General features: G+C 59.3%; 1 protein-coding gene across 3 annotated transcripts; it reads right to left on the reverse strand.

Annotated features, from left to right (window-relative positions):
- Positions 1-1365: 1365 nt before the first annotated feature.
- Efna3 (ephrin A3) lies at positions 1366-9846 on the reverse strand. 3 transcript variants are annotated; one of them, XM_005331451.4, is made up of 5 exons: positions 9610-9844; positions 3396-3706; positions 2951-3016; positions 2687-2764; positions 1366-2473 (listed from the first exon to the last, which is right to left on the reverse strand). In XM_005331451.4, exons 1-5 carry the CDS (start codon positions 9735-9737, stop codon positions 2343-2345), a joined length of 714 nt encoding a protein of 237 aa, XP_005331508.2. In that variant the 5' UTR covers positions 9738-9844; the 3' UTR covers positions 1366-2342. The 3 variants fall into 3 exon arrangements, with proteins under 3 accessions (XP_005331508.2, XP_077883584.1, XP_077883582.1); XM_078027458.1 differs by lacking the exon at positions 9610-9844 and adding an exon at positions 8122-8270; XM_078027456.1 differs by lacking the exon at positions 2687-2764 and having other exon boundaries at positions 9610-9846.
- Between the last annotated feature and the right edge of the window lie 4107 nt (positions 9847-13953).

A 13953-nucleotide genomic window follows, 5' to 3' on the forward strand; every position in this document is an offset into this window, starting at 1 on the left:
TTGACCTTACCCTCGTCCCCTTGTGCAGTGTTTCTTGGACAATCCTGACCTCACCCCCTCGGGCTCCTTGTTTTTTATGTTCTGTTTGTTTTTCGGTACTGGGGGTTGAACCCAGCACCCCCTGAGCCACAGAGCTGGGGCCCCACTGGGGAATCCCAAGCCCTTTTTATTTTTATTGATTTTTTTGGGGGGCATACCAGGGATGGGACTCAGGGGCAGTGTCCACTGAGCCACATCCCCAGCCCTATTTTGTATTTTATTTAGAGCCCGGGTCTCACTGCGTTGCTAAGCTTTGAATTGCAGATCCTCCTGCCTCAGCTTCCCTAGCTGCTAGGATTATGTGCGTGTCCCACTGCACCGGGCCAGCTTGGGCTCCTCGGTCAGCTTTACACATTCTCCGGTCTCTAGCCTTCTGTCCCCTCTGCTCTCCTGAGGGCTGCAGGTGCTGGAGTTATGTGCAGCTCCAGCCCCAGAAACGGGCATGTTTTTACATGAATAAAATTCCAAAGGGACTGGGGCTGGGGCTCAGCGGGTAGCACACTTGCCTAGCATGGGTGAGGCACTGGGTTCAGTTCTCAGCACCACATATTATTATTATTAAAAAAATCAACAACTAAAAAATAAATCAAAATTTAAAAAATTACAAGGAGTTATAAAGGAAACCAATTATATTGAAACACAGTTACCAAAACATTTACATTTTTGATATAGTAATATATATGCTTCTTTATTAACACATTGAAGACAAGAAAGGTCTAACAACTATGACCATTTCAAAGTAGTGATGAGAGTAAATGATATTGTGAGATATCGTCAACAACTACAGTGCAGTCTGAAAACATCTGTGATTTCTGCCCGTTACAAAGTCACAGGTCATTAATTACTATACTGTGGTTTGCTGCCCACATACATAAGAGAATGTTAAATTTTAGGTACAGGTAAGTGAAAATAAACATTTTTTTTTTCTGTCTAGGTTCACAAATCCCTGAAATCCAAAGACCCCAGGCAAGAACCTCTGATTACATCACAATGGGAAGAAAAGAAGACAATCACTGATAGAGCCTTTAATCCCCGTGTCATTTAATCCTTACACCAACCCTGAGAGGTATGGTATGGCCCAGTTGGTTTGACGGGATGGATACCTGAGGCCCAGAGAGGTTAAGGTCTTTGCTCAAAGTCAACCAGGCCCAACTTAAAGCCTCTCTTGCTCTCTCCCCACAGAGCTGCCTCTCAGAGGAGATAAGCCACAGCACAGTTCAGGGGCCTGTGTGGCTCAGAATCTCCTCCCCAACCCAGGCCTTGTGCCCTGTGGAGTAGAACCAGGGGAACGGAGGGCGCCGGTCCCTTCAAATCACACACACTCAGTTATTTTTTCTCTCCAGTTTATTTTTTTAGACTAAGAGCAGAGTATGAAAGTCACAGCCAAAGCACTTGAAAAAGGCCCAGGATGGGTGGGGACCACGTGGGGTGGGCAGGGCAAGGTCCTGGGATCTGGCTCCCGGCTCAGGGCTGGAAGGGAGGGGCGTCGTTGTCTCACGGTCTCCAAAAGTGTCTGTGCGTTGCATAGGTGCTGTCTTCACGGAAGACAAAAGAGGGGCCAGGGGGTCCCCGGCGGGGCCTAGCCTGGTGGGAAAGGGGTCTGAAGCTGGAAGGGGGGGTCAAGGGAGGCCGGGGTTGGGGAGGGAGAGGGACTCTGTCTGTACATTATATATAGAGATATAGAGTCTGTACATGCCGGCCTGGCACCCCAGTGCCCACCCCTGCCACCCGTCCACGGCCTGCCTCCCTAGGGGTGTCTACTTGTAAACTTGGATTTGATCCAAACCACAATCCTGCAAGTGGGAGGAGTGGGGGGAGGGGGACGTGCTTATTGCTGTAAACAGGGGAAGGGGCAGCGGGCAGTGCTACCCCCTTGCCCATTTAGTCCCCTCCCCATGTTCTGTCCCTGGAGGAGAGTGACGGGGCACCTTTCACGTTGGCTTGCGCTCTCTGGGGCATTTTTGTCTCTCTGGGGGGACAAAAGGGGAGGGAGCCAGGGGTCAGGGAAAGGTACCAGGGGGCAGGACGTCCTGAGAACTGCCCTTTATGGCCCCAAATTTGGTACCAAACATTACAGAGCCACAAGGTCACCTGGGACCTTTGACTGTCCCTGTGCCTGGTCCACTACAGTGCCCTATCCGGAGGGAGGGGCAGAGGGAGTGGGCACAATGCACGGTGCGGACCCCACTTCCAGCCATGGGAGGGGGTGCAGGCCCCACAGCTAGGCTTCCCGTTAGAGGCCAAAGACTCCTCGCTTGTTCACAGCCCCGCCCCATCTCTCCCCACCAAGGCATGGGACAGAGCTAGGAGGCCAAGAGTGTCATGAGGAAGAAGGCGATGCCCACGGCCAGGGGCAGGTGTTCCCTCTTGGGGCTGGTCCCGCTGATGCTCTTCTCAAGCTTGGGCACCTGGGGGTTCTCTCCCTCAAAGTCTTCTGTGGATAGATGAACAGACAGACTGGTGAGGGCTGGGCTGCGTGCCAGGGCTGGGGCACGCGGCAGCGGCAGCAGCAGTGGAGCCAGGGACGTGACCACCCACGGGGGCAGGAAGGACATGTGTCCCAGGGGAAAGCATGCGAGGAGAGCAGGCACAGGGGAGGGGGCTGCGATGTCAGCAGTGGCCACCAGAGGGCGCTGCGCAGACTCACCCAGCACGTTGATCCTCACATTGGGGCCCATGGTGAACTGGGGGAGAGTGGGGACCGGCTTCTCCCCGGAGTGCGATGCTGCGGGGTGGGGTGCGGGCGGGGAGAGACGAGGGGAGAGTCAGGGCCAGGACCCCCTCCCCCTGCTACAGCTGGGGAGCAAGCCCCCCTCGCCTGTGCCCTCCGCCCCCACCCACAGGAAGCCAGGGGAGCCCCAAAGCAGGGGAGCCAAGGATAGGGGTGAGGCTGGGAGTCGATGATACTCACTGGAGGCGCAGCAGACGAACACCTTCATCCTCAGACACTTCCAGTGCAGGTTGTGGGTGGGCGTGGCTGGGGAGGAGACCGGGTCTGAGTGGCTTTCTTCCCATCCGTGGCCCACGCCCTCCTCCCCTCCACGCTGCCCTTCCTTGGCCACTGTCCTTCGGTAGCCCCTACCCTTTGGACATTGGTAACTATGGCTCTGCTGTAAGCTTGCGATGCCTTGGGACCCCTGAAGTCCCGACCCAGGAGTCCCTCCTAGGAACAGCGATTCTGAGGCCCAAACTTGGGACGGTCACCAAAGCCCTCTCTTAGTCTCGCAGCCATGACTGAGCTGAAGCCCCCAGTCCCCCAGCTCATCCCGGGCCTCCCTCTCAGCCACTCGGGCCCCTGGCTGTCAACTCCGGCTAACCCTGGAGCCCCCCCCCCCAGCCACGCCGCTGTCACTTACAGATGTAGTAGTACTCGTGGCCGGCGTGGAACTCGTAGCCCAGCGAGAAGGCGCTGTAGCGCTGGAACTTCTCCGAGAACTTGATGGGGCTATGGGGGGCGTGCGGCCGGTTGCACTCCCAGCGCTTGAAGCCCTGGCTGGCGTTGCAGGTGCGGTAGCCGCTGCGGCTCACCATGTAGAGCACGTACTGCTCCCCGCCGCCCGGCCCGGGGCCCGCTCCGGGGCCCACCCCTGAGCTGTTGTAGTGGGGGCAGTAAATGTCCAGGTAGTCGTTCACGTTCACCTGCACGGTGTAGCCCTCTCGCCGCAAGCTACGGGGAAAGGAAGCGGGTCAGAGGAGAGAAACCCCGGAGCCAGCCCGCCTTCCACACACCGCTCGCTAGACCCTCCCCGGGGGTCCCTGGAGTCCCCCGACTCTTCCTCCAAGCGCCCTCTCTTAGCCCTGTCTCTGTCCCCAGGGCCCTAAAGCCGCCAGCCTTTCCCTATCCCGGGCCCTCGCCTTCGTGGCCGGTCTTTCTCCTGATGGCCACCAGGGGGCAGCAGAGGCGCAGGGAAGCCCGGCCTGCTCCCCCAGAAGAGGGGCAGGGAGAGGGGCAGGGGAGGAGGAGCGTGCGCCTGGGTTGCCACGGAAACCGCGCAGGCCCCGGCGACTCCCAGACCCAGGCCCGGTTTCCTCCGTCCATCCCCCCTTATTTACCCGCTGGGAGGAAGGACAGAAGGATGGAAGCGAAAGGGGAAAGTGGGAGGCATCCCTTCCGTGAGAAACGCACCCGCCATCGCATCTCCCAGCATGCTTCCCTGCTGCTGCTGCCAGTCCAGCCCCAAGGCCAGTCCGACAGGACTTGCCCTCACAGACACACGTATGGCGGCTTCATGCATATACACGCACAAGTTCCATGGCACAGGTACAAATATGTCCACCGCCTACTCAGAGGCGGCATACTCTGGCTAAAAAGCTAAGCTGCATGTGTGCTGAGCCGCATGCCAGTACTAGTTGACCCCAAGACGCTATCACTGGCCTCTGTACCTTGATTCCCACTTACCTCCACCCCAAGGCCACAGGCAATTAGGTCCCCAATAACCTGACACAACAGATCAGGGAGCCTAGGGGTTCGGCACCAAGGCCTCGTGGCATCATGTCAACAGTCAAAACTTCTGTCTCATTACAACCCACCCTTCTTCCTCTACCCCGGGTGCTACTGCCCCAGTAACCATGTTCAGCCAAGTAGTGGGCACAGTGCCCAGATACCATGGCTGTATCTCTCACGTTCCAGATCCTTCTCTGGAACAGAGAAGCAGATGCTGGATCCCTAGTAATCCCTACCTGCCTTGCTAGTTACCATCCAAATGATGGTCTGAACACCCTTGATTGTGGTACTGAAGGGAGAAACCTCTAAGTGGACAGAGGGACGTGGAGGAGTGGGCAGGACTTTTTTCTAGCTTTCTTAGCGTGAGAATGCACACATATTGTCAGTGAGAAGGGAGTAGGGTGGACACAGAAAGACACCAGGTACCAAGCAAAATGTCAAACCTCTGGGGTCCCTAGTCCCTGGGAATTCCCCGAGGGGAGGGACTGGCTCTCTGTGTCACTTGGTACCACCCAGTTCCATAAGCAGTAATTAGATCAATTAGGGAAATGAACTTGGAGGTCTGGGCATGAGAGGGGCTTTGAGGGTCCTTCCCCACCTTACTCCACTTCCCTGGCTTTGCCTATACTACCCCCTCCCCAAGCAAGCCCTTCCAAACTTGGCAGTGAGGTGGATAGGTGAGAGCCGGTGTTTGGGCACCCAAGTGGGCATGGGCACAGCCTCCTTGAGTCATCAGGAATGCCACCAGTCCCACTTGGTTCCCATGGGAGTGATGGGTCACTCAGGCCCCTCCCTGGCCCTGGCACTCAGGTGGGCAGGAGTCTCAGCCTGGGGCACTGGGAGCAGGAAAACGGGTTAGACCAGGCCCGGCTCCTAGCCGCCTCCCTAGGCTTGCCGGTCCATCCCAACCCCACACAGTCTCCTGTTCCTCCCCTCAGGCTTTGGGGAGGGGGCCACCAGTGGCAAGATGCCAGGCGTGGGGCAGTTGCACAGCCACACTAGGGCCTCTGTCCTTGAGCCTCGCCCATGTTTCCAGTCCCATTCTGAAGGAGCCCCTCCCTGCCGCACCACCTGGTTCCTCCTACAACACACCCCATTCCAGCAGGGAGCAAAGCCAGCTCCAGAGATATTCCTACAGGTACCTGGGTTTCCTCAAGCGGGTGGGACCAGTCTTACAAAAGGTCACTGGGTGACCACAAGGAAAGAGAAGCTACTTCTTACCTATCCCTGTGCTAGGTGGCAGGAGAAACCATGAAATGTTCTCCAAAGCTGGGCACGTGGGGGAAAGATCTGCCGATGGGATGGCGGTGCCCATTTGGTATCTGGACGAGGGGGGTGGTGTGGAGGGACAGCACAAGGTCTGCCCAGGAATCCCTAGGGCAACTCCGAGGAGACTTGTCTGTTTGGCTTGGGCGCTTTAATTGAATCTGTCATCCTCCTTCGCCCTGGCAGTGAAGAGGGAGGTGCCGCTAAGTCCCAGCACAGCTCCGCAGTAACTCCGCCTCCAGGGCCCCACAGCCCCGAGGTAGGTGGGCTGCGATCTGGGGGCAGTGCTGCGTCCAGCACCTTCAGGCAGTTTTCTACCCCTCCCCTTCATCCTCATGTTGCATCCTCTCTGTCCCCCAGAAAGGAGCGCCCGTACCTAGACCGGGTGCCCCCTCGCCCCGTCATTTCAGTTTGTCCCGGTTCGCACCATCCTCGAGGCACGTCTCGACCCCTTTTTCCTTCAGCACCCCGCCTGACCCCGCTGGCCCTGAGTGTCCGCGGAGGGGGCTGGCTGGGCGGCGGGGGGAGCGGGGAAGGAGCAAGCTTCTCCCCCCGGGGCAATTAGGGGCTGGTAAACAGGGTGTCTCACAAGACCAGGGAGGATGGGAAGGATCCCAGGGGGCTCCAAACTTGCTAGATCCCTGTCCCCGGCCTCCGACGCCCGGGTGCAGAGTTGAGGGAGTGGAGGAGAGATGTGGAGAGACCTGCTTCTTCCCTCCAGCGCGCGCCCCCGAGGCTGCGCGCCGCCCGCTCCAGCAGGCGAGGCCAGACCACGTGTGCGCGGCGTGGGGTCCGCGCGCGGGGCTCGGGGGTGGCGTGGGGGTGGCGATAGGGCTGGTGGAGGCGGCGGCGAAGGATCGCGGGGCGGCGCGGGCACGATGACACCCCCGCGCCCCCCAGGCACCGGGGCCTCCACACCCCGCGGGTCCGGGTCTGGTGAGCCAGGTCCTGGGCCTGGGGCTCTCCCGGGCCGCGTCGGGTGAAGGAGAATCTGCGCGCCCGACACCCCCGCCCCTCGTCCCTGCGACAGCGGCGGCGGCGGCGGCGGCGGCGAAGGTTTATTGATCTGCAGCGGCGGAGAAGAGCGAGAGACCCGCCGAAAGCGAGGCACAGGGATGGAGTGAGACACAGACACACGGGAGAGGAACAGAGACGGATTCCCCGGGAAGGGAGAGGGCGGAGCGTCGGGAGAGAGAACCAGAAACCGAGAGAGGGGAGAGGAGACTGGGAACCGGGGCTTGGAAAACGGGAGAGACCCAGAGGCCATCCGAGAGGCCCACAGATAGTAGAGATGAAGCCCTCGAGAAAGGCAGAGGGGAGAATCAGGGACGCAGGAGGATGCAGGGCAGGAAGTCGGAGCCAGAGAACACAGAGAAGACCATCAGGGACGTAGTAGAACCTCAATAAATATTTGTTGAATGAATGTGTGAATGAAAGAGATCCGCAACAGAAACATTTCAGATAGACAGGTAAGGGGACAGCTAGAGAATGGTGTTCCTAGGCTTCTTGAGACAGAGTACTAACGCCTCCTTAGATCTGCAAAGAAATGAAGCACAAGGCAGGGGCAATATATTTGGCCATCAGACTCACACCCCTCCCAAATCAATTCTGGGCTCAGGGGGCCCCTCAACTTCACATTCTCATGCTTCCCTCCAACACAGTCCTTCCACCCCTAGTTTCTGGGGCGCGCAGGGAACAGGTCTTGCCTATTCCGGGGGCCTAAGCAGAGGGGCTGAATGGGGGCCAGAGGGCTAGGTCATGGCTGCTGTGCAGAGGGTACTGCCCCCGGGTCTGTCAAAGGAGGCCGCTGCACGTGTCCCACCAGCACTCTCTCACGTGACCCTCAGGAGGCGGGGTCGTGAGACCCTCCCCACGTGACCCCAAGGGGCAGAGACCCTCCGCACGTGATGGGAGGTGGGAGCCAGGAGCCAGCTCACGTGACCGGGGGGAGGGGGCGCGGGAGCCTGTGGCTCGGCCCGGCCCCGCCCCCAGCTCCCCGGCCCTCTCCACTCCCGGCTCCGGAGCACGTCGCTCTCACGATTTATGGGGCCGCGGCTGCCGCAGTGAGGGAGCCGGGGAGCCCGGGCGCAGCGGCAACAAAGGCCCGGGAAGCGAGGCGGGGGCGGCGGCAGCCTCTCGGCCGGGTGCGTGCCCCCTCCTACCTGGCCGGTCCAGGCCCGCACGGGAGTGGAGCAGGCAGAAAGGAGGCTCTCGGAACCCGCACCCCACCCCCTTCCGGAGCTTTCACCTGCGCCCAGGTGTGCGCGGGGGAGGACAGTCGGCTCAACCCCCAGGCCATCCCGCACCTCTCCGCCCCGGCTTCCCCTAAGAACGTGGGGTGCCCGAGGGTGCGGGGAACCCGGGCCCCTCACCTGCGAGCTCTCCACTCCCGGCCAGACTCGGCCCGAGCGGGGGTCGGACGTGGGAGTCTGGGGGAGGGGGCGAGCTAGATCCAGCCGAGAAGTCAGCCCTCGGCGCCCCCGGGAGATCCTGGAGTCCCGCTCCGGGGGGGAGGGGCCGCATCCCCACCCCCGAGGTTTCCATGGGAAGCGAGAGGGGGGCGTCGTTGGCTCATCCCCACCCCCAGTCTGACACTCTGGGCGCGAGGAGGGAGAGAGGGGGAGGCGCAGAGCCCCAAACAACAAAGAGCGGAGCGGCGAGCGACAGCCCCTCCCCCGGAAGGTTGGGGGTCGCGGCCGCCAGGCCCTCCCGGTCGTCTCCCCTGGGGTCTCGCCATTTGCTCCCTGGTCGCCCCCAGGATGGGGAGCTAGAGATCGCGCTGCCGCCACCGCCCGGGCAGGTGTGACAGTGACCCCCCACGTCCCCAGGGATCCCCCTACCCACACACAGACACACACGGAGGCGGCCAAGGGTGATACACACGGCGGCTCCGCGGGGAGGAGAAGACAAGGGCAGCGAGGACTGAGCAGAACGGGGACCCGGCCCCGCAGCCGGCCCCCGTCCGCCGCGCCACACACCCCGGGAAACCACACGGCGGCCCCGACACTCGTCCAGACCGCGGCGGCGCCAACAGCCACCCCAACCCAGACGCGGCCGGCCACGCGGACCGGGACCGCAGCCCCCTCCCCAATCCGCCGCCCGCTCCCACCCCCAGACGATCGCCGACGCAGACACACAAATCACACTCAGACACACACGCACACTGACAGCCGCGCACGCCCGCTCACACTTGGTGCCATACGCCGATCCCGGCCCGGGAGTGTGTGTGTTGCGTGTGTGACACGCCGACATCTCCTCCCTTCTCTCCCCGGTACCCCACGTACCGTCCTAACCAAGCAGCAGTCCCCAACTCGGCGACCCAGCCCCGGTACACCCTAGCGGGTCTATCCGCACCAGCAAGGCGGCCCACTCCCCTGGGTTCCGGGGAGGCGCTGGGTCGTACTCCCCGCCTCAGCTCGGTACCCCACTTTTAAAAGCAAGAGTACTAGGCAGCACCCCTTGAAACCCTCATGGCCGAAAACAGGTCATCCCTGGGCCCCTAAATGCGGCGGCCTATCCCCGGCACCCCAGCGCCCCAGATGCCAGCCCGACCTACGGGAGTGCAGATGCGGGGGTACGGGACAGGGGCACGCTGCTCCCGAGGAGGGTGGGGAGAGGCCAGCGTGGGGTGGGGGCCCCCAGACTCCTCCGCACGGCCTGAGCGCGCCTTACTACACACCAGCAGCCTCGCAGACGGCCCCCCGAGTTTCACAGACGCCCACGGAGTGCATCCCCCTCTCCCTCGCTTCCCAGCCCCCAGCTCGGCTCTCCCAGGACTCCCACCCGCTGCTCCCCCAGGACTTCCTGGGCCCCCCAACTCCCCTCTGGCTGACGCGGGACTTCCCGGGCCCCCGACTCACTGCTGGTTGGAGCTGTTCCAGTACACCGCATGCCGGTTCCCCAGCGCCCCCCCGGGCCCCTGGGCCAGCAGCGGCAGCAGCGGCACGGGCACGAGCAGCAGCAGCAGCAGCAGCGGAGCCGCCGCCATCCCCGGAGCCGCCGCCGCCGCCGCCCCCCGACTGAGCCCCGCGCTCCCGGCTTCTCAGCTTCCCAGCTCCCCGCTGCCGCCGCCGCCGGCCCCCAGCTTTAGGCCACGCCCACAGCGCTACCCTCCGCCCTCCTGGGCGCGCCCCGAAGCCCGGCCCCCGGCGCGCTCCCGCCAGGCCCCTCCCCGCTGGAGCCGGGAGCGTGCGGCGCGTGGGAAGCGGGGGCGTGCTGCCCCTTCGAAAGGACCAGCGCACACCTAGGTTGGGTGCTGCGGCTGGTCCCCGGTGCTTTGCTCCTTCCAGGCTGGAATCCACAAGACAAGGATTTGGGATTGTGGGCCTACTCATTTCTAGGATGGAGCGAAGGAGTCTTGAGAAGAATAATTAGGACTAGACCTCCTTCCTGTCTGAAGAATTGGACCCTCTGCTCCCTCCATGCCACTTTTCCTTTGTGCATGAGTCAGGTGGACACAGAAGAGTAGTAGAGCCCTCAGGTGTATCTGAGGACCAAGGACCTGACAGCTGGACCTGGAGCCCCCAGCTGAGCCTGAGGCTTGTTTTCATTGGAGGTGGAGTGGATCCCAGCCCCCAAGAATGTCAGTAGTGGGTATAAGCAGGGTCTTTGGCAGTCCAGGGCCCAAGGCCCAGGTGTGGATCTGGGCAAGAGCCAGCTGAAGCTGAGCAGGGTTTCCTGGACGTTTACAAAGAGACCCTCATTTGCTCTCAGGCAGGCTGCTTCCAGGTGGGCCATTCTGTGTCCTCAGGCACTCCCACTCCTACTCCCAGAGGTGCTGACTCTGAGGGCAGAAAGTAGATTACCTTGTGTTTCAGCTCTCACCTCAGCCATTGTCCTCACAGGGACACCCCAGCACACACAGCTCACAGACGCACACATTCAGGAAAAAGTCACAGACACCCAGAGGCAGAGAACATAGACACACAGTCACCTGATGCACAGACACACATAGGTAAAGTGTGTCTACTGTGTCTACTGTCCACTAGAGTTCTGAAGGAACACAGGCCTGTAGACACAGAGACTAGAAGCACACACCCAAACTCGTACACACACAGAAAGGACACCCACGCAAACCCACATGCCCCCTCTGAAACAGACACACTTCTTTTCCCAGGAAGTAGGAATCCAGGGGAAGGATCCTGAATACAGATCTCAATTGTCTATCCCCTATCACTTCTCTTTGGAGAGGCTAAGACCAAGAGGGACTGGGCAGAACCAGGTTTGACTGGGTTCCCAAGACCCACTCCAACCACCTGTGGCCAGGGAGGCCGGCATGATGCTATTTTGCTACTGTGCTTTAGGAGAGAGGATACAGGGGCACCTCCCATCTGCTTATCCTTGTCAGCACAGGGTCCTGACCACAAGATAGTCTCAGGTGCGGGGTTTGGGGGAGGGGAAATGCCATCCAGAAGGGGCTCATGAGGGCTACCAGGCAAGAGCAGCCTCTATCCTCTCCAGGCTCCCCCCCCCCCAGGAGATCTCTCTTCTCATGAGCCAGAAAATAAATTAGGCCCCTTGGGATGGGAGTGGGGGACTCTGCCAACAGCTCTCCTGCCCCCAGACTCCTCATCCCCGGGAGACTTGTTTCACCCAAATGATGCTAACCTGCCTTCTCCAGGGGCCACAAATCCCAGTCCCTATCCCTGTCCCCTGATCCACAAAGGTAGGCTTCTTTCTGTTGGGCCCACAGTTGGCAGAGAGGCTGCCCGTATTCACAGTGAGTGGGAGCTTGCTGCTTTGGTCCAGGACTTTCGATTCCATTTTTGAAACCTTAACTCCCTGCTTATAGAATTTGGGTCCTGCTTAAAGATTTGGGCCCTTTTCTGTAAGGCCCAGATACTCCTCTTTAGAATCTAGCACACCCACATCCTCCCTCCAATAAAAACTGAGCCCTTCCCCTTGAATCTGGAACCCTCTTCGTAGGATTTAAGCAACTTTCTTTATGGGGTTTAAGCCTGGGTTTTGAGTGGAGGTATTCCCTGTGGGCCTGTGCCTGTGTCCATGGGACCTGACGCTCTGTCTACCTAGGCCTCTGTTCCTGGGGCTGCTGACTGATTGGGGCCTTTTATGTGGATTAGAAGAAGCACCCCTCTATGCAGACTCCGTCCTGAGGGCGCATCTCTTGGCAAATGGTCCCTTTGTGCAAAAACAAAGGTGTTGCTTCCTTCAGTGGGAGGTGGCCCTCTGTGTCTCCCTGACTTAGTGAGGGAGCTGGGGTGATGTTCGCCTCCTCTTGTCCCTTGTGTGGCTCCTTTGTGCTGTCTACAAACTGTACAACTGTGGGTGTGGAAGTCCCGTCTGTAGAATGTGCACCTCCACCTGTAATGCCTAGGCCTGTCTATAGGCCTCTACTGACGGGGACTGGGCTTTTCTGGAGAACAGGTCCCTGTTATAAGATTTTGGCCACTGTCCAGGCCTGGGACCTGATCTGAAGGTCCAGGCCTCTCTCTGGCATGTGGGTCATGGAAGGATCCCAGTCCCCTATCAGTGGGGTCTAGGCCTTGATTTATGTCTGTGATTTGAATCACTCTTGACTATGATTCACAGTAGGATGCATATCTGACTTGCAATCCAGTGTGCCCTTGTTTGTGTGTGTGCACACACAGCGAGTTTTATGAAGCAATACCTAACCTTAGTCTAGAGGATGCTCTTTTATATTTTTTCTTCTGCTCTATTCTTTTTTTGGTAGCAGGGATTGAACCCAGGGGTACTTAACCACTGACCCACATCCCCAGTCCTTTTTATTTTTTTATTTGTAGACACAGTCTTTCTAAGTTGCTGAGGCTGGCTTTGAATTTGTGATCCTCCTGCCTCAGCCTCCTGAGTCGCTGGGATTACAGGTGTGTGCTACTGCATCTGGTTTCTGCTGTATTCTTAAAATGAAAATAATGATAATAATAGTGAAAAGCTGGTAGAGAATCATAAAATTAATTTCTTGACTGCACCTCCCCCAGTGGGTTGCAGCCTATGGCATGAAACACTGGTGCAGAAGACCCAGCTGATCTCTGTGCACTGAGGGCCTCTGCAAGGCTGGGGTTGTCCCTGTAGGACTAGTCCTCTCTCTAGGGCCTCTAGCCTCTTTTCTCCTTACCTACAGGCTCTGCCTTCATCTCCCTCCATCCCTGGAGCTTGCCAGAACACTACTGGCTGCCATGAGGTCTCCAGGAACACAGAGCCCAGGCCCCCTGGGAGCTCTCTGACAGGGTGCCTCACTCTCCCCCATCCCCAGGGCACAAGGAAGCAGGGAGCTGAGCAGGTCTGGGGCAGAGGGAGATCTCAGGCTGTGTGGCCCAAGGCAGCTCCGGGACAGCGGGTGGCAACCACAGAGCTGAGCTGTGTTCAATAAATCATGGAGGCTAGGGCCTGGGGGAGGGGGAGGTCGGAGGGAAGGGGGGGCACGGATAAATAATTCATTAAACAAATAAACAAGGAGCCTGTGAGATGGAAGATCGGGCACGCGTGTGAGCAGAAGCAGCCGCCAGCTCCAGGCATGAAATATTCACAGGTTCTGCACCTTGCCCAGGGCCCATGTGTGTGCCCCAGCACCGCGGGCTGTTGGTGCCATCCCAACCCGGGGGTGCCAACAGAGAGGGTGATACACATGTCTCTTGATTTCCACGTGTGTGTGTCAGCATGACTCTGTGGTGTGCTACCCTCCTTGAGTTGACATGGTACCACCCACATGGCTGACAGCAGGGGACACAGTGCACCATGGTCCAAGACACAGGAAATTAGGAGGCAAGGCTTGCCTGGTAGGGTCAAGGAGCAATGACCTTGGATTCTAGTCTTGCCCTGATTCCCCCAAGGAGTTCAGCAAGCCAAAAGGCCTGAGCCTGAGCGGGGTGGCACTTTTGGGGTGCTACATTAGAGGAGTGTGTGAGTCTTCTGCATCCACTTGGAGACAAGCTCGGTGGGAGGCAGCATGCCTCACGGAAACACGGGCTTGGGCTTCAGTGCTATTCCACCCCTCTCCAGCCGCTGATCACTAACTTCTCTGGGATTATTTTCTCATCCATTCACTGGGGATAACAGCATTTCATCTGTTTGAGGAGTGGTTGCTACGTTAAGATCTACAATATCTGACAAGCACTGAGCACAGTGTTTAGGGCCCAGAGGGGGCTTGATTAGCGGAAGCCTTTTCTTCTTTCTTTCCCTCATGCTGGTGATGGAACCAGGGCTTCCTGATGTCAGGCAAGTGCTCT

The sequence above is a fragment of the Ictidomys tridecemlineatus genome, chromosome 11, assembly GCF_052094955.1.
Source record: "Ictidomys tridecemlineatus isolate mIctTri1 chromosome 11, mIctTri1.hap1, whole genome shotgun sequence".
Lineage (NCBI taxonomy): Eukaryota > Metazoa > Chordata > Mammalia > Rodentia > Sciuridae > Ictidomys > Ictidomys tridecemlineatus.

What these genes read in the sequence shown, in the direction of transcription:
- Efna3 (XM_005331451.4), bottom strand. Translation starts at nt 9,737, where the DNA reads ATGGCGGCGGCTCCGCTGCTGCTGCTGCTGCTGCTCGTGCCCGTGCCG. An exon ending in CCACGAGTACTACTACATCT is followed by an intron (nt 3,017 to 3,395) that starts GTAAGTGACAGC and finishes TCTCCTCCCCAG; the next exon opens with CCACGCCCACCCACAACCTG. An exon ending in TGTGAGGATCAACGTGCTGG is followed by an intron (nt 2,474 to 2,686) that starts GTGAGTCTGCGC and finishes ATCTATCCACAG; the next exon opens with AAGACTTTGAGGGAGAGAAC.